The sequence below is a fragment of the Vigna angularis genome, chromosome 1 (genome assembly GCF_016808095.1).
Source record: "Vigna angularis cultivar LongXiaoDou No.4 chromosome 1, ASM1680809v1, whole genome shotgun sequence".
In the NCBI taxonomy this organism is placed as follows: Eukaryota; Viridiplantae; Streptophyta; class Magnoliopsida; order Fabales; family Fabaceae; genus Vigna; species Vigna angularis.
In genome coordinates this window covers 2,708,405-2,726,911 of record NC_068970.1, presented here as the reverse complement: position 1 = coordinate 2,726,911, position 18,507 = coordinate 2,708,405, and the positions used below count along the sequence as shown (strand labels likewise).

At 31.8% G+C, this 18,507-nt stretch overlaps 2 protein-coding genes and 1 long non-coding RNA gene across 3 annotated transcripts; 1 reads left to right on the top strand and 2 right to left on the bottom strand.

Annotated features, from left to right (window-relative positions):
* Window positions 1–151: 151 nt before the first annotated feature.
* LOC108345863 (uncharacterized) lies at window positions 152–7,113 on the bottom strand. Its single transcript, XM_017584693.2, has 13 exons — window positions 6,929–7,113; window positions 6,694–6,840; window positions 6,411–6,526; window positions 5,884–6,038; window positions 5,363–5,451; window positions 4,689–5,235; window positions 4,248–4,406; window positions 2,978–3,135; window positions 2,757–2,836; window positions 1,959–2,070; window positions 1,419–1,493; window positions 1,165–1,335; window positions 152–487 (listed from the first exon to the last, which is right to left on the bottom strand). Exons 1-12 carry the CDS (start codon window positions 7,016–7,018, stop codon window positions 1,189–1,191), a joined length of 1,875 nt encoding a protein of 624 aa, XP_017440182.1. The 5' UTR covers window positions 7,019–7,113; the 3' UTR covers window positions 152–487; window positions 1,165–1,188.
* Window positions 7,114–9,529: 2,416 nt separating this feature from the next.
* Window positions 9,530–12,471, bottom strand: LOC108332702 (probable polygalacturonase). The gene is made up of 6 exons (XM_017568018.2): window positions 12,245–12,471; window positions 11,306–11,608; window positions 11,027–11,147; window positions 10,753–10,927; window positions 10,592–10,662; window positions 9,530–10,467 (listed from the first exon to the last, which is right to left on the bottom strand). Exons 1-6 carry the CDS (start codon window positions 12,248–12,250, stop codon window positions 9,809–9,811), a joined length of 1,335 nt encoding a protein of 444 aa, XP_017423507.1. The 5' UTR covers window positions 12,251–12,471; the 3' UTR covers window positions 9,530–9,808.
* Window positions 12,472–15,604: 3,133 nt separating this feature from the next.
* LOC108341973 (uncharacterized) lies at window positions 15,605–18,164 on the top strand. The gene is made up of 3 exons (XR_001833326.2): window positions 15,605–15,798; window positions 15,926–16,005; window positions 17,937–18,164. It is a non-coding gene; the product is annotated as an uncharacterized LOC108341973 (long non-coding RNA).
* The last annotated feature ends 343 nt before the right edge of the window (window positions 18,165–18,507 follow it).

Here is an 18,507-nt window from a genome sequence, read left to right as displayed (position 1 = left end):
TGTGTTGTGGAAGAGAATTCACAAAATATAATATGAAGACAGAAAAACAAGAATACTTAGTTTGGACGTGATCCGAGAATGGAGAATATTCCTAACTTCTGGGTGCTAGAAAATTGTATTCTGGATTCGTTTCGTGAGAGCAAAAGATATATGTTCAGGTAGATAACTGTATATTCAAAGATGTTCTAGATTCGGTTTATACAAACTCCTAATCATTACAAGCTGAGTATGTCTTCAAACATGTAAATATGTGCCCGAGCTATGTTCGTGTACTTTTACTTATCGGTGAAAAAACTGAAATTACATAAATTAGGGGCAGCGTCATTTTCACTAATTCTGTGGGTAACACCAAAATTTCTTTCTGAGGAGTTATCTATCTATATATAGCAACAAAATTGTGAAGAGGCTGGATGAAATACAGTTTCCATTCCTCTATATCTCTGTCGGCCGCAATTCCTCTATCTTTGTTAGCCGCAAAAGGGACAACCTGTTAAAAAGTTAATAGTAAAACTCCAATTACTAGTTTTCCAAAAAAAAAAAAGTCCAATTAATATGCAGATATGGACTTATGATAGCTACAACTATAAATATCACGAGACAATATCATAATTTCTAAGATAAAAACAAAAAATAAGATAAAGACGCGACATACAAATATTTTGACAGTTTGACATTCAATACAGGGATTGGTTCTCCAACGTTCAAAAAAACAACTTTAGACAGTGGCCACCTATAGCAAAATAGTCATTTTTATGAAGCTAAGAAGCAAAGTATAATTTAAGATATAATGGCGTGGAAAAGGTTAATTGGCAAACAAGTGGCAAAAGAAAATCATGCATCATTGTCAACCATAATTTAAAGGAATCTTGAATTATGATCCCAAGATCCCAAGCATATACATAAGAATGGATGTCTCAGGATCTCCAGACTCAAGTTAAAAACTTTAAATGTTTATTCAACCACAATTTATGTTTGGTTTGGCTTCACTTTTGCCAAAAATTATTCAGATTTTCTACATTAAAGACAAAGCAACACAGTTGCTTCCAGTTTTTCGTGATGCCTCCAAGATTTAGGGTTCCTCACTTCCAATCCAAACAAACTGTTTATCAATTTTGGTATTACCAAAATGCATAAGTTATAAAAGCTTTTTATGTAATTAATTACCTCTCAAAAAAATGAAAAATCAGACTAGCTTTCATCATCAGTACTTATTTCAGAAGTATCATCTCCCTCGTGATAATATTCATCCTTAGTTTCATCTTCATCTTCATCTTCACTTTCTTCTGTTTGGAGTTCATGCACCGAATGGCTTATAGTCTGGGAGGCTTTGTCAATCTGAAAGCAAATTTTATTAAGGAACCTGAAAACCAATAACATTCAACAGACGAGCAAACTAATTTTAGAAAGTGGGACTATACCTGTGATGTCACCAGTTGGAGACGACCTGATAATTGTAATAAAGGCTGAAGAGCTGCCCCTCTAAAATTGCTAATCTGAAAAGAGGCAGAAAACAATTCAAATTCTCCAACATTTATCAAAGTAAAGCCATATGCCTTGTCCCTCAAACAGAATCAGAAATCCCCAGAAAATCAGAACGACCAGAAGAAACAAAGTAGAGTAGCCTTAGTTTTATTAAGAAAATATTTTTACGTGTAGTAAATGTAAGTTTAACCAAGCCAAGTTAAATTAACTTATCCTTTGCCCATTCAATTATCTTTCAAGTGTTTCTACTGTAAAATAACATCAACTAAGACAAACATATGACTAAGTCAACATAGGTAGAACACATCATACTTCTTAATGAAGCATTTGTCATACAAGAAGGAATAACAGAAGAAGCTACAGGGCTAACTTTGAAGAAGCATATTTGAATTTTATATAGAAAATAGAGCATGATGAACTTAAAGTTCAGATTGCTGATAATAAGCAAATAAATGAGAAATTTCAATCTATCATACCTTGTCTAAGGTATCAAGCGTACGTGTATCAGATTCCTCAGCAATGACATTTTGAGCATGATTCACTAATATGCTGTATATCCATGGAAGAATGTACTTTCCACTAGATGACCTGTTGAATAAAGTTTATCAATGTCGAGAGAATTGAGTGTATATGCTTTGCCATTTAGGGTAAATAAAATACATTGCGAAATAGTGAAAGATATCACAATTGCTATTTTCCACTGTCTGTACAAATATTTCGAAACAGGAAAAAAATGTGAAAACAAACAGTATTTTTGTACTTAGTAACAAAACAATATGATTTCTGAAACCAAACAGCAATTAGCTAACTGGCATCTTCCTTAACACAACTACAAGCAAACATAAATATATAATCCATAGAATTATGTTTCCTACAACTATCAATCATGCTTTTGTGAATGCTACCCCTTAGAACATCACATGAACCAAAGAAGGATTTCAGGAAAGAGGCATTCAGTCTTGTATCATTAGAGAATTGAGCTTTTGCTCCTTGTAAAAGAAAAAATCCACTATGGGGGAAATCCTCTGAAGAGAGATATCTCCTATTTTCCATACTTTCCCATTCCTATTCTATCTTCACAAAACAATTGCTTTCCATTTCTATGTGGGGGAAGAAAGTAGACATCCAATGCTACCATAACTTAACACCACTCCAGGAATAACATTCATTCTTTTAATATAGTGATAAAACAATGAACAAACAAGAGAAAATTGAGAGCATTCCAGTGTAGGCAAGAAATATTTCAGATGAAAGCCCAAGAATAGAAACCAAACCTTGATTCCCATGCAGCCAGTAACGCTTCCAGTAGCATGAATGCTTTGCTTGGCTCCATAGACAAAACAGTTGCTCTTATCTAATGAATGGATCTTAAAAGTTTAGGCACATAAACAATTACGCACAACCTTTAAAAAATATGGACAATTAATATAACACAATGTCAATTAATATAAACCAAAAGCAATTCTAAATGACAGTCACATTGACTCAAACTAACCTTTTTCACTGGAACAGTAGCATCGACATCAATACCCTTCAACAACTTAGAGCAAAGTTCAATGTTTGATGCATATTCACTTTCACCGGAAAGCATCCCTAGTGATTTTAGCAGGTCCTCCATGCAAAGTTCATCAGCCTCACTATGGGCCATATCATCTGCATAGATTGGTAAAATAACAGATTAAGCAAAGCAGAAAAGAAGTGTCAGTGCATCCTCTATTCTAGATCATACTTAGTGGCAGCAATGAACATAAGACAGGCAAATTATATTAAAAATGCCTATAAACCAATGCTATTTACAATGGAAGAATGCTCTACCATATTGATTGGAAGTTGAAAGATGTTACAACTCATAAGCAATCATAATCCTCAATACTCTTATTGAAGGTTCGAAACTGTGTTTGAACTATCGTTCAACATAAGGAGTTTTATGCAGACAAGCTAGCCTTTCATGGTTTTACTATAACAGGACTTTTTGGTGGGATTTAATTCCCAGTTTCAACAGTGAGGACTTTAACCAGAACAGGGTTGATCTTCCGAACTATAAATTTACTTGATCTTTGTTTTCATGGGTTTGGTTTATGCCACTCCCCCAAATTTTTCTTGTTCTCTTTCTTTCATCATTTATTTAGTAAATTTTTCCAGATAATTGTTAGTGGCAGACACGACCTAATTGGGATGTCTCTCTATTGTGATTTTGTGAGCCATTTTTGTTTTAAAAAATAAACAATATTGCCCACATAAGGAGATATGTACAGTTTTCACACCAAATGACTGACAAGGTTGAAGATGAGGTATTTACAAAATTAGATAGCTCTTACGCATGCAATAGCATTGCATTGCATTCATTAGACTGTTCTTTACAAAAGGTCTCTTAAAATTATGAACGAATAAAAATAAATGAAACCACTGTTTTGTAACAAACAATAATGAATGTCACTCAGATATGTAAACACAAACAAATACCTAGAAATTAATCAACCACGTGAGAAACTTTCCATTACTTCAACCTATGACTTTCATACCTCTGTGTAGAGTCCATGCAGGGTGGACTTGTTATTAGGCAAATGAAATTTCCAGTTTGGTACCAATTTGTCAACATACATATTAAGCTACAAATTCCATCTTGAGGAAAATAGTGAAAGTGTTTAATTTATTGCACACAGCAAGATAGTATGGTGATAAACCGAAAGAGATAAGTCCAGCCTCAGCTACAATGGAAGCATTAATCAATCATGCATTTGTTCAAGAAAAGATTATATCAATACCTTCCATTTCAACAGACTCATCATTTCTCCACAAATCATCAATTATATCCTTGTCCAAAGGTTTTTGAAATGCTTTCTCTTTCTCGTTCTCTTGGGAATTAAAAATCTTAGGAATTGGAAGCAAGGCATCCTCAGCATTAGCTCGGTCTAGTGCAGTAACTGTCAATATAGGAGCAGCAGTTAGTAACCTACAATAGGATCGGGAATAGAGCTAACAAGAGAAAAGATCAGCTTATTTTGGGAGAAAAGTTCAAAATTAGATATAGGATCAGATAGAAAAATCGTGTACATCAAAGAAACACTGAAGAAGATTGCAATATACACAAGTTTTAGGTTTGCCCACCTAACACCGCAAACTTTCAAATAGTTTTGTATGGATAAAAATAGTCAAAATAAGAGAATGCTCGTCAGAAAGAGTTAATTAAACACACAATGTCCTACCTGTTTGTGCATTTGTTCCCTTCTTAGATTTGACGAGAGCTTGACTTGTTGGTAGAAGAACACCATCGCGAGAGACATTCAACTTTACGTCTGTACCAGAATGCACAAGAACTTTTCTGAATGATGGCTTTACAAGCAACCCATAAACAAGAAAAACTTGCCCAGAGGCTGGCTTCTGGATGCCTTGTAATTTTGCCGCATATATTGCTGGCAGAGTTCCTCTGTAATTTCTGGAGGACATGTCTTCTAAAGATAATGATATTTTTGTGGCTTTTGCATTACGCAGTTCTTCAATACTATTACCAAACCATAAATAACAAATGCCAACTTCTGAAATGGCCAAAACACATATGCCAGGCATGTCATCCCCCACACTATCAATGCACCTGCTATCAAGAAAGACAGCCGGATGCTCCATCGCAAGAACACAACTAGCTGACTGCTTTTTAGGACCATCTATCCTCCAAACAGCAACATATCTTTCACCAACAGCGGACGAGAGGATATACTTGCCATCTTCAGTGAAAACCATGCATCGAACAGAACCCTGTTAACAAACAATAAAATAATAACACATACAACTTTAAAAGACGGGCTTGCTTATTCTTAAGGCATATTACTAGAGCGTTGATAGAGTATATGCATGTATATAGGGAAATATATATGAGACTCACAGGATGACCAGAGAACTTTTGAATCTTTTTGTGATTAGAGCAGTTAAAAATCTTCAATTGTGCAGCTGCAGTAGCTAATGTCTTCCCATCTGATTTAAGTAAAGAAGCAGTTACCAAAATCAGTAATAAAAATAGTAGTATCAATACCCCTACAGATTGAATATCCATCAAAACCATGATTAACTGAAGTCCTTCTGGCTCACTCAAGCTCATGAATTATTGATAATGATATAGCTCATGCTAATTTTAAAAATAATTAAAGAGTAGATGGTCAACCTAACTAAATTTGGATCATCGACCTTACAATTATATTTGAGCTTTCTATTAGCAACTTTATGGTCAAATAAAACGCACTGGACTGTAGAAGTTTAAAGAATCCCACGGAAAACTCAATTAAATTATACCACACACCACGTACAGTGTCTAATTCTGATTAACTCAGCTAGACAGCAAAAAATTAGCTTCAGTTGGTCCTACCAAAAAAACCAAGATTTCTACAAAAAGCGATGAAGAATAAATACCTGGAGAAACACACATGCAGGACACCGCCTTGGTAGAAGCCTTAAATTTCTCCAACAGGTTTCCTGTCATAAAATCTATCGCACATACCATCCCATCTGCACCAGCTGTATAAATGCTTGACACGTTTGCTGAAGATGCAATGGCTCTCACACCTCTGCAGTTGAGTTGAACAAAATAAGAAAGAGAAATTAGGAACTAAAACCCATAAAATCCTGGAATTTACATTTCTGGGAGACACCATTTCCAACTATCACGGAGTTACAAATTTTAAAATATAAAGAGCATTAGGTCAACCCATCCATTCAAATACGGTAATAATTATAAATTGAACATAACATAGATGCAGCTCTTTCTGGTGTCGTTCTCCAGTCAAAAATTAGAATGCTACCTTCATAATTTGCTCGGTTAATGTCAATCTTAAAAGTCAATTTCCAAGGAGTAACTTCAATTTGAATCGGATATTTAAAACACCTAAGCTATGATATCTAAATTCATTAAAGCTGAGAAAAAAAATGTTATAACTTACCCGGGATGACAGTCAGTAATTCTCCAACTTAAATGACCAGCATCAACATCAAGTGCTAGAACATCACCGCTACCAGTTCCAAGTACTAACAACGAGGATGCATGCTTCCGTTTCCTCTGCAATAATTAAAATGTGGGGTATGCATACATACATATCATTATAAAATAAATATTACATATATAAAATTATAAAAGAAATTATACATACATGCATGCTTTCATACACATACATACACAAATATATACATACACGCACGTATAATTGCAAAAAGAAAGTAAGGAACCTTTCTTTCGAAGGAGAACCACTTGATGCAGGTATAATCTAGTGCAAGATGGCCGTTAATGGATTTGTTCTGTGGCGTAGTTGTTGAATGAGTTGATGCAATATCTGCGAACTCGGTCTGGACCTGGCCACTCAGCGTGTCCCATATCTATGCATAGAAATTGTTGAGATGTGTGAACAAGTTAACTAACAGTTGAAAAAGTAAAAGAATTAGAAGAAAGACAGAGAGAGAAAACCTTGACGCGACCATCTCCGGCAGTTATAGCGAAGAAGTCCAGAGAAGGATTGAAAGCTGTTAAAATTCCTCTGACGTCCGTTGAAGCCATTACCCAAACAGTCGAAGCTCGCAGTCTCAAGGAGAACGAAAGAGGGTTCCCGTTCGCAGTAAGAGAGAGAGGGAAACAAAACAAGCTAGCTGTGGGTCGGGTCGGTTCTATTTTAAACTGTTTTTCATCTACATTTTTTAACAAAAAAAAGGGTCCATCAACACTGGGCTCAATTTTATACCGTTCATTCAATATGGACTTTATAAAGTTCAATCCAACTCAAATTAGGGAATTTCTTCCCATGCACCCCTACACTTTTTAAATTCCAATTATACCTCTATTGAAATTTTACTTCCAATTTCAAATTACATAATTCTGAATTCAAAAATATTAGTTTTACATATTTTGAATTGTAAAATCTCTTATACAATTTACTTTCCAAATTATACAATCTGTAATACAAATTTTATAAAGGTAATTTGTAAATCAAATTTTATTCCAAATATATAATCCATATTTTAAATTTACATTCTGATATACATCTAATGTAAATTTAGAAGACAATCTTCTGATATATATATATATATATATATATATATATATATATATATATATATATATATATATAATTCAACTAATTAACTTTAATATATTAAAAAATATAATAAAATTGAATTCCAATCAGAATTTGAGTTATGCATTTGTTATGATGATGATATTTAATAAAATTATTGTGTGGATCATTGAAATAAAATTCTAATACGATTGGATAACAATACAATCATTAGATATACAAATATATATCATATATAAATTTTGTGTATAACGAAAACTGAATAAGAAAAATATGGTGTTTTACTTAGGCTAAAGGATATCAAAGTAATAGTTTTTTCTTGCAAATATCTTAATTTTTGTTTTAATTCATGTAACTTACTTTTGTTTCTAATCTTGGTAAATATGTTATTCTTATTTCTAGTTTCTGATTCCATCATGACGAATAACATCTCTTTTAACAAAGATTACTATAAACTATTTTTTTTCCATTATAAATACAAAACCTGCTACATAAACCAAAAAATGAAAAAAATAAACATAATAGGAGAAAAAGGAAACCATATTCAACTTTTTTCTTCAATCGATAATAATAAGTGACCTGAAATTTATTATTGCTAAAATTATTATTAATTACCTTATTTTCCGATAATCATATACTGTACTAATAAAATTTACATGGATAAATAATATAGTTTTAGGTAAGTTAAAATAGTCGAATGATTTTCATATTTTAGAAAATCTTAGATTTCTATATTTTAATTGGTTTCAATTCTATTTTTGAAAATATATTTTTAAAAGTATGATATAATTTGGTTATTTCTATTAATATTATATTATATTAATTAAGGTGTCAAGTGTGTGCCTTTTCTTAATTATTTTTTAAATTAAAATGTGTTAATAAAGTGTCACGTGGAAAAGAAAATGTGATGCAAAAAGATTTTAATTTAATTTATATATTTTTTATTTTGATTCAATTTAATTATATTTTTTTAAAATGAAGTATTTATCAAGATATGAAATTTAATTTTTATATAAATGTTATAATTATATTTTATTAAATTTAATATTTTTATTAAGTATTTTTTTTAAAATAATTTATTTAAATTTTATTTCATATTGAAATTTATTTGAATTTTGTTTTTAAATTTTAAATATATTTGTGTTGATACAATATTACACCATATGTTTTTAATTTGAATTAATATAAATATAAACAAACTTAAAATAAAGAATATAAATGTTCTTTTATTATCATGTAAATGAATTTTGAAATTGTATAAATTTATAAAATTTATATTTCAAATGTCTGTGTAGATTTATAAATTTAAATACAATTATTTGAAATATAAATTAAAAGAAATATTAAAGTATGATATAATAAAAATATCAATATAAATACATTTAAAGTTTTTAAACAAAATTTAAATAAAGTTTAAGATAAAATATAAATTTAAATTAATTTAATTTTGTTAAATATATATATATATATATATAACAAATTTTAATTGAGTACATTTATATAAAAATTAAATTTGATTTAGAAAACTTAATCCATTAAAGAAAATTAAGATTAATGTAATCAAAACAATAAATACAAAGATTAAATTTAAATTTTTCACTTAACATTATCACATCATACTTCTTTTGTCACTCACGTGAAATGACACTGTTTGATAAATAAAAATTTTAAAAAATAAAAAATTTAATAAAAAAAACAAACACAATCTGACACATCACATGTTAATATTAATTAACGTGTAGGTACCGTATTAATAGAAAATATCAAATTATATCATATTTTCAAAAAATTAACCCAATGGAGACTTTTAACTACAAACTCAGAATGGGAACTACTTAAAATTTTAAAAGAATGAGGGTCAACAAAATATTTTAATAGTTTAGATACAAATATTTTGAATTACTTAAAAAAATTATACGTCCATAGAAATTTCCTTATTTGAGACTGACGGAAATCCATCAGATGTTCTAGAGTGAACCACATTATCTCAGAGGACATGCACCAGTAAAGATATCATCAAATTGAGTCGTCTTGTGGGTACTACCAAAATTTCATTACACATGAATGAAGAAATGAAGCTGTACAACAAATATTGTGCTGCTTGCAGCATGGAAGAATGGAAATCTTAGGATGGAAAAATGAATGATCCCAATATCTGTCTTATTTGAAAGAATGTGGCTTTCTCTGACATATCAATAGCTAATCACTTTTTCAAGGCCTTCAGGCAGGGAATTGAAGAATATGAAACTTTTTGTCGACAGAGGATTATTGTCACATCACATGTCCGAAGTTTTTCCCTTGACACTCAAAAGGGAGAGACAATCCGAAAGGGTCTCGAGATCAGGACAGGGTTTGGGAAGAACAGAATTTGAAAATCCAAAGATATTTGAACATTCCCAAGGAATGGAAGAAACAGCATTTATAGACAAATTTATATTGGAAAGGCATATATTTGTGAAGGGAGATTCTTGTAGACCGGCAAAGCTTCCAGCAACAGTGATGTTTGTGCCAATCATATCTTGGAAAATAATGTGGTCCAAAAGTGGAAGAGCATCTGGATCAAATTTGTCATCAGGATGAGATCCACAGTAACCTGTGGCGGCCATTGCAGTGTATATATTCTCCATTTCTACCTCTGATATGACTATTTCCTTGATATAACCACCTCTACCCCTCATAGTTCTGAATTCAATGCCACTCCTTGAATTGTAAAGATAAACATTCTCCACAAGAATATTTGAAATGCCACCAGACATGTCACTGCCAAATGCAACAGTAGACCCAGAAGAAGCTTGCAAATGCACCCTTCTGATGTGTACATTCTCAGTTGGCCTGCCATAGGCAATGCCATATTCGTCCCACCCACTTTTCAGGGCAATTGCATCATAGCCCGTTTCAATGACACAATCCTCTATACAAACATGATCAGAAGAATCTGAAAACATGAAAGTGCATGAGAATTAGTTAAGTGACTATTGGTAACGTTTATAATAAGATATTGAAATTTGAGAGACAATAAGAAAGTTGACTAAATGTAAAATCCATAACATGTGACACACCTGGTACTATGCCAATGGTATAAGGGGATTCTGGAGGAGCAGAAATTGAAACATTGTAAATATGTACATTGCTGTTGGCAATACAAGACCAAATCAATATCAGTTGTGCTTTGAAAATAGGTATTACTTACAGTGATGTTTAGAAGAAGCATATAACATACCTGCAATAAACTGGGTGGATGCTATATGAAGGGGCATTCAAGAATGTAAGATTTGAAACTACCACATGATCAGATGCCACTAATTCAATAATATGGGGACGGCTGTAGTTCAGGGAATGAGAGCTAAACAATTCCCACCATGCCAATCCCATGCCATCAATTATTCCACTATTACCTAGTAAAACCCACAAAGATATAATTTAGGGAAAAGATGGAAAATTTAAGAAAACATGCTGCTAAGAGGAAAAAGAAAAGATGTTGGGAGTGGAAAAACCTGTTATCACCACATCATCTAACATGTATCCATTTATTAAACTCTGATATCTTCCCCCGGGAACTTCAACTCCTCGACCGTAAGAAGGTAATGGATCAACAACTTCCCAGTGAAATGGATCCTGCCAAATCATCAATAGCATTGGAAAAGAAAAACAAAAATAAGGAAAACCACTTATCACAAAGAGTAACCCCAGACAGAAATATGTCACATGTGCTATCCTCAGTAAAAAGGACAATGATCAAAAGTCGGTAAAAGAAAAAGAAAAAGGTGAAATACCTGAGATCCAAGAATGACAGCACCTTTTTCCAAGAACAGTGTCAGATGACTCGTAAGATTGAAACTTTTAGTCAACCATGTTCCTGGTGGCACATATAACTGAGCACCACCCTTGTCAGCAAATGACTTGAGATAGAAGATGGCATTCTGGAATGCAATAGTGTTCAACGTTTTACCATCCCCAACCGCTCCAAACTCCAGGATGGACACAGTGTGCGGTCTTGGCTTTGGTGCTGGATTATGCTCACACAGCCCATTGACTCTGACTTCATTGCTCAGCGACAGCAGCAAGAGTAATGCTACCTGAACAAGGAATTGGGGAAGGAAAATTAAAACATCAATTCTCAAGATGTCCGACAAATACGATAATAATTCACAGATTCTTAGGATTATGTCCGAGATTGATTCAAGACAAATACAGATACAGAATCTACTTATATGAATAAATAATTCACTTCCCTTTACCAGTAAGCATTTCCTATAGGAATGCGCAACTACCTTAGTTAAAAGAAAGTCTGAAAGTGGAGAAATTGATAGCAAAGAGAATAATCAAAGAAAAAGACTGTTCTCCTCAGTCAAAATGAATGTAAAGGTACGCCTGAATGAATTGAAAACAATTGAGAGAGACATAGAACAGAACAATAAGTGTTTTAAATTGCATTATTTGAGGGTTGAAATATAAAATGCTCAAGTTTTACAGATCATATAGATAATGATTGAAGTCTGGCATCCACTGCAACTACCATTTCCTCTGAAAGGAGCAAGACCAAACCCAAATGAAATCAAACACGTCGCCCAATGGGGTAGACATATACACTCACTGATTCAAGCATCTAATACGCAGAAAGGTTAAAAATTGAAAAGAGATTTGCTGCACAATTATAAACCCAACAGCAATATAAGACAACAGAACAAAATCAAGCAGAGAAACATACGTACTAGCATGTTCTTGGGTCAAAACTTGTGACAGAGGCACAAGGGACACAATCACCAAGAAAGAACCAAATAAAAAAGAATTGCAGGGGCAGAGAAAGAATATTGAAGAAGAGGAGCAAGAAGCAAGGAGAAGAGGAGGACAGAGACAGCTTTATGCAAGATACTGAATATTATAAGCATTAATCATGTACATGACAGGAAAGGAGAGAGTTAATGGTCTTTTCTTACATGACATGTATGCACACTTTTATATATATGTTTTTCATATAAACTTAGATCATATCATCCTACATTGGTAATTCATATTAAAATTAATTAATATTTATTTAGTGTAGATATTAAGAGAAATCAGAAGGGAAAAGAGACAAGTAATTGATATAAATAATGATGAAATGTTAAAAGGTAAAAGATAAAAAAAATATACTAATGGAGTGTTTTTACTTATTAAATGCTCAAAATTATGACTCTAATAATTATGAAACTACATAAAAGGTATTTTTTTATTTATATAGAATTATTATTTATTTTGTACCATAAATAAAATATATATTATTAAAGGTAACTTTATTGGAAATATAATAAAATGCTAAATCTGAAAATATTTTACTAAAAATTCAAATCTCGATTCATTGTTTTACAATGGCTGAATTGCTTATTTGAAAAATATTCAAAATAAACTTCTTTATTAAAATATTTGATATAATATTATATATATATATATATATATATATATATATATATATATATATATATATATATATATATATATATATATTTGATATACACACACTTGTGTGTAATATTAGATTTTTCAATTAATTTTATCTTAATTTAAAGTTTATCAATAAATTATTTTTTAATCGTAAATTGCCATTTATAGTAAAATAAATAATTTTATGATCATTTCCTTAAAGAAATCATATAATTTTTAAATGGTTGAAAAAGAATGTATAAATTTGTTTTAAAAAGTTTATGAATAATAAAATTTAATTTGATTTATATTTAAAAAAAAGATTACTATGAAATATTTTTATATTAAAATATAAATAAAATCAAATGTTATTTGTTTTAAAAATAGATATTTATATACAATAAATTTAATACGAGGCTTAGATTCTTTCAATATAGAAAAATGAAATTAAAAAGAAACTTCTATTAAAACGACGAACAAAGTTTACCAGAAGATTAGTCAATAATCAACATTCCGCACCAATAATGTTATTAAAAAAATCATTAACTCAATTTAATAAAATTATTATAAATTTATTTTAATTTATGACTAAATAGTTTATGCAAAAAATATTTGCATTTATAAATTCAGAATTATAGGTGTAGTAAAAATAAAAAGTTTAAATTAAATATACTAATAACAGCATTATATAGTTAATTATGTTTGATAAATTAGTTCACTATGTAATAACTATTTTGAAATTTATGTAGCTTTGAATAAGCAAGTATAATTTCAGCATGTTTATTTTAAAATCTGAAAATATATATGTGTGTAAAAATTAAGGAGTATTGTTTACGTGGCTCATTTAATGTGAATTAGTCTTCAACCAATGATGCTCTTAGGTTGTGGGAGATGGCACACGTGGCAGAAAGTGTACAGTGCAGAGATAGAACACGTAAGAAGTAGTAGGAGGGAGTTTGTGAAACGGTGGGTGAGGGAACAAGGAATGGAATAATAATGAGGAAATGCATGTGGAATTGACAGAACACAAAGGAGACTGGACCCCACCCCAATCATCAATCATGCTCAACATGCTAGCCTGGCGTGCCGTCAATTTATATATCACTCTTCTTATCATATAATAACTTTCTTTTTATACATACCTATTCATTTTTTCTCATTAATTCAAACTTTGCAACTCTTATATATTCAAATTAAATTCATACGTTTTCATTTAATATATTTAAAATAAAAAATTCTTACTAACTTTTAATACCCTTTTTTTCCTAACCAAAATTCCAAATAATTTATACTTGTTAATCTCATTTACTAAATTTCCAAAAAGAAAATAATTGTATATCTTTTTACGCTAATCATAATCCGTGTTTTTGAGTGTTCCGTATAAGTCACATCAATAAAAGTAAATTAATTATATGTTTTGACTCTCCTATATCTATATCTTAGTTTATCAAGCAATTTTGTTTTAATCAGATAAATAATTTCTTTATTAATTAATGTTTAATAATGTAACAGTATGTCATCCCGTGTAATCACGCAATTTTTGCATTTAATATTAAATTAACAGATAAACTAATATTACACAATTAGAACAGTGGAAGGATCAAAATCTTTCAAAAATTAGATGGTGTAAATTCATAAAATTGATATATATAACTAAAGTTTTACTTTATTTTTTTTAATATTTCATTTAGATGTAATAAAGCATCAAAGGAAATTTTATAATAACAATCTGTTTATGTGCAAAAGAATATCATAACCATATATTATGTTTTTTTTACACGTACAGATGTAAAAGAATTCAGAACAAATACGCTACCTTTTATTTAAGTAAAAGAATATAAATAAAACATATTTGTATCCCAAGACTTTTATTTTTTATTAAAATATATCCTTACTATTTATACTGACAACGTATTACATTTAATGAAATATTTATATTGTTTCCCAGTTAATATTTTATCATGATTTTATTTTAAAAAATAATACTTATTACCCATCACTATATTTAAAATATTATTTGTTTTAAAGCTTAAAATTATATCACGATTTTATTGTTAAAAAATATTTTGTAGAACTAAAAAAGAAAAAATATATATATATTATATATAAATTATTTTTAATCTCAAATTTTAAGTAATATATCATGTTATTCTTACAACTATTTTAAAAATTTCAATATATTACTATACTTATATTCATTTTTAACCAATATTAAAATTTCTTGTAAAAGTCATCCATACATTCCTAAAAAGAATGAATTTAATTATCACCCTATTAAATATTGAAGCGACTTATCAGGTGTATATTGTCAAATATCTCTTAAATCAGATCATAATATAGTTCTCTTTATAGAATAAGTGGCATTGAGAGCCCCCACCCCAATAATAACATATGACAATTGTAAATTAAAAATATCATTAAAAGTTAGCATTTTCAACAAGCGTTAATTTGTTTATTATTCATAATTTAATTGTTTTTTATTTCAGATATTTTACAAATTGTTTATTATATGTTTTTACTTCTGTATATTTAACCGCCCAGAAGTTTTCAAAAATCATTACAGTGAAAAAATAAATCCAGATCCTGGAAAACTGTATGGGTTGTGGGGTCTTATTTTTTGAGGCAGCCAGATCCAAAGGGTCAAAGGCTCCATGATCTTAGAAGGGGTTTCTTCATTCTCCAACTCTGAATTCATTTTCCAGTTACTCTTTCTCTCTCTAAACTCAGTTCCATTTTCATCTTCTTGCTCTGACTTCTCTCTACTTTTCTACCACTTTCCACCGTTGAAATTTCAAATAGGTGGTGTGCTCTCATTCACAGAGTTGAGAGCTTCCCTTTCATCCGATTGAAATTCTGATTTGGACGGGTAAGTCAATTCCTCCACTTTTCTTGAACCTAGGGCATGCAACTCTACTGGTTGTATGCAACTGGTGGTGCCCCATTTCGATTTTCTGTCTATTCTAGCTCTAAGAGTTGTTTTCGTCACCATTTAGGTGGTTGTAGGGCACTGTTTGAGTTTCGCTGTGAAGGCACGGTTAGGGCACTCTAGTTGGTTGTACTGCTCAACTTCAAGGTAAGGGGAGCTAGTTATTTATCTTTGAATGGAGTGTTTGAATCTGTTTGATAAATGTAGGCATGTTGTACTTTGGAATGTTGTACTGCTTTGAACTGTGTGTTTGATTTTAAGTTGATTGAATGACATGAACTGAACTGTGCAATTGGTGAGATTGAAATGTGGAATTATGAATGTGACTGGTGGGAAATTAGTTGTTGTATATTTAATGTATGGGAAGTGGTTGGGGGTGAGGCTCTATTGTAGTATTAATCAGATAAGTGGTTTAATAATTTGGTAGCCTCTAAGAGTCAAATTAAGGAAAGTGACATAGTGATTTTGAGTAACAAAGGTCTAGGATGAGTTTACAGTGTTGGAACAGTTTGGGGGGATCAATTATGACTTGTTGAGAGCACTTTGTTGGTAGGATAGAGGAACCTTAAAAACTTGAGTTGGCACATCCCTAATCATAGAGCAACCCTGACCTGGTCCAGTCAGTTGTGACTAGTCATATGTGCTGGCGTCGAAGGTGAGTTTGATGCGTTCAGACGTTGGGTTCTTCTCCGGTGACCAATTGGGCAGTTGGGTTAGTTTAGATGAGTCAATGAAACTGGTGAGGGGTCAGAGAAATGAGTAAGTCTTTAGCAAATGGTTGAAATGAGATTGGGTTCATAAGTTGTAGGGATTGATGTTTTAAAAGGAAAAACTGGATTTAATCACTTTAGATTAGTACTGGGGAGGATTTGGATCATCTAGACAAGTATGATTACACTTAATAATCAAATTGGAGGTCTTAGAAGTTAGCCAAGAGTCCTAGAAATGGTAAGGATTAGTGTGAGTGTGTGATTCTACAGAATTTGCGTTCTGCAGGTTATGCAGTGTCGCTATGCGACTCGCATAGCGAGACCCTGCATAGGGTGCTCACTGTCTTGGAAATTCGTCGTGCGAGCTGGTGCGCTGTGCGAATTACCAGAGGGTGATGCTCACTGTTTATGGACTCGCCATGGCGAATCCTGTCGCTATGCGACTGGTGGTGGTCTGGGATCACTGCCCATTTAATTCGAAGGGCGAGTGGGGCGCATAGCAAGAACTTTGGGGAGGGTGGTCTCTGTCTGGGTTCCCGCATAGCGACCTGGGTGCGCTATGCGAGAGGTTTGAAGTCTGATGTATGTTGCGACTTAATTCGCTATGCGAACTAAGGTGCACTGTGCGAGATCCTTCTGTCTCGCCTTGCGAGTAGGATGCGCTGTGCGAATTCATTCGGGTCAAGCCTATTCTTTTGCTCTCTATCTTGATTGATTCTAGTGTGTGAAGTGTTTGGGATGCATAAAATGATGTGATCATGTGATTTATGTGGAAAGTGTGTGAAAGTATGGGATGTGTATGGATTTACTGTGATAATATGATGGTATATGGATATTCATGTATGGGTTAAGTTTTAAAGTGTCAGTATGGTTCATGAACGTAATTCCATGGTCCTCAAGGAGAGAATACATGGTGGTGGTCAGGTGGTGTGTAGAATGATTGCATGGTAGCTCAGTCTTGGGGGTTTTCCTGACGCTCCAGTGGTCTTTCATTCTCAAGTAGAGAGGATTGATCCATGTGGTGAGGAGTAGCAGGAGGTCCTAGTCTTGGAGGCTTCCAGTATGCTCCAGGGCGCGGAACGGACTAACCTCGTGAGTGTGGTAGGGTGAAACCTATTGGCAACGGCTTTGCAAAGCAGTAGAGGCCACCACGAGTGCATAACCCGCCATAACTCGGTAATCGTTCTGGTCCGGACGAGTCGGTCTATAAAGCAATGGGTCTTGTGATGTTAATGTACTATGTTTGAGTGACTTTTGCGTGTCGTGTGTGATTGATTAACATGATTTTTACATCTAGCTCACCCTTGCTTGTTTGTATTGCTTGTGTATGTTCCTTCTTGCGATGATCATCCACTTGGATGGGAGCAGATGGCGAGGAGGTTCCTTTGGAGACAGCTCTGAAGTTGAAGACAATGCTGCTGTCTAATGTCCTAGGATGCTATTAGTTGATCTTATACTCTAGAATACTATTTCCCATTTTAGCTTATATTTTATATCTTTTTGGAGTTTAAACATATATTCTGAAGTTATTTTAAGGATGACTGTAATTCTATTTACTCTCAACTGCTTTTATATAATATGCATGTGAACGTCTTTATTATATATGTTTTCTATATAATTGGGATGTCACAACTTCTGTTATTCAAAATTAATAATACGTTTCTTTTATATGTATATTATATATAAATGAAGAATCAGGGAAACCAAAACTTCCATGATTTATTTGAAAAAGAGACTCACAAGCAAATGCAAGACACGTTGCTTTTAAGGTTTAATAAGTAATTTTATTTTTATATTTAAAAATTTGAATTTTATATTTAATTGAATTTTTGTAAAAAAATTAATATAATTATTTTTTATGTTAAGTTAATTTTAATATATTTAAAATTATCAGTGTACAAATTTATATTTATTACATGTTAAAATTTAAATTATTTTA

Bases quoted from the DNA above. Each gene is read 5' to 3' on its own strand.
- LOC108345863 (XM_017584693.2), bottom strand. From the start codon at position 7,018: ATGGCTTCAACGGACGTCAGAGGAATTTTAACAGCTTTCAATCCTTCT. The intron at 5,452-5,883 runs GTATTTATTCTT...TACTTAAATCAG, and splicing joins CTGCATGTGTGTTTCTCCAG to ATGGGAAGACATTAGCTACT. The intron at 2,071-2,756 runs GTTTGGTTTCTA...TTTATTCAACAG, and splicing joins CTGGCTGCATGGGAATCAAG to GTCATCTAGTGGAAAGTACA.
- LOC108332702 (XM_017568018.2), bottom strand. The intron at 11,148-11,305 runs GTATTTCACCTT...ATGATTTGGCAG, and splicing joins CTGTCATTCTTGGATCTCAG to GATCCATTTCACTGGGAAGT. The intron at 10,928-11,026 runs GTTTTTCCACTC...GGGTTTTACTAG, and splicing joins AGATGATGTGGTGATAACAG to GTAATAGTGGAATAATTGAT.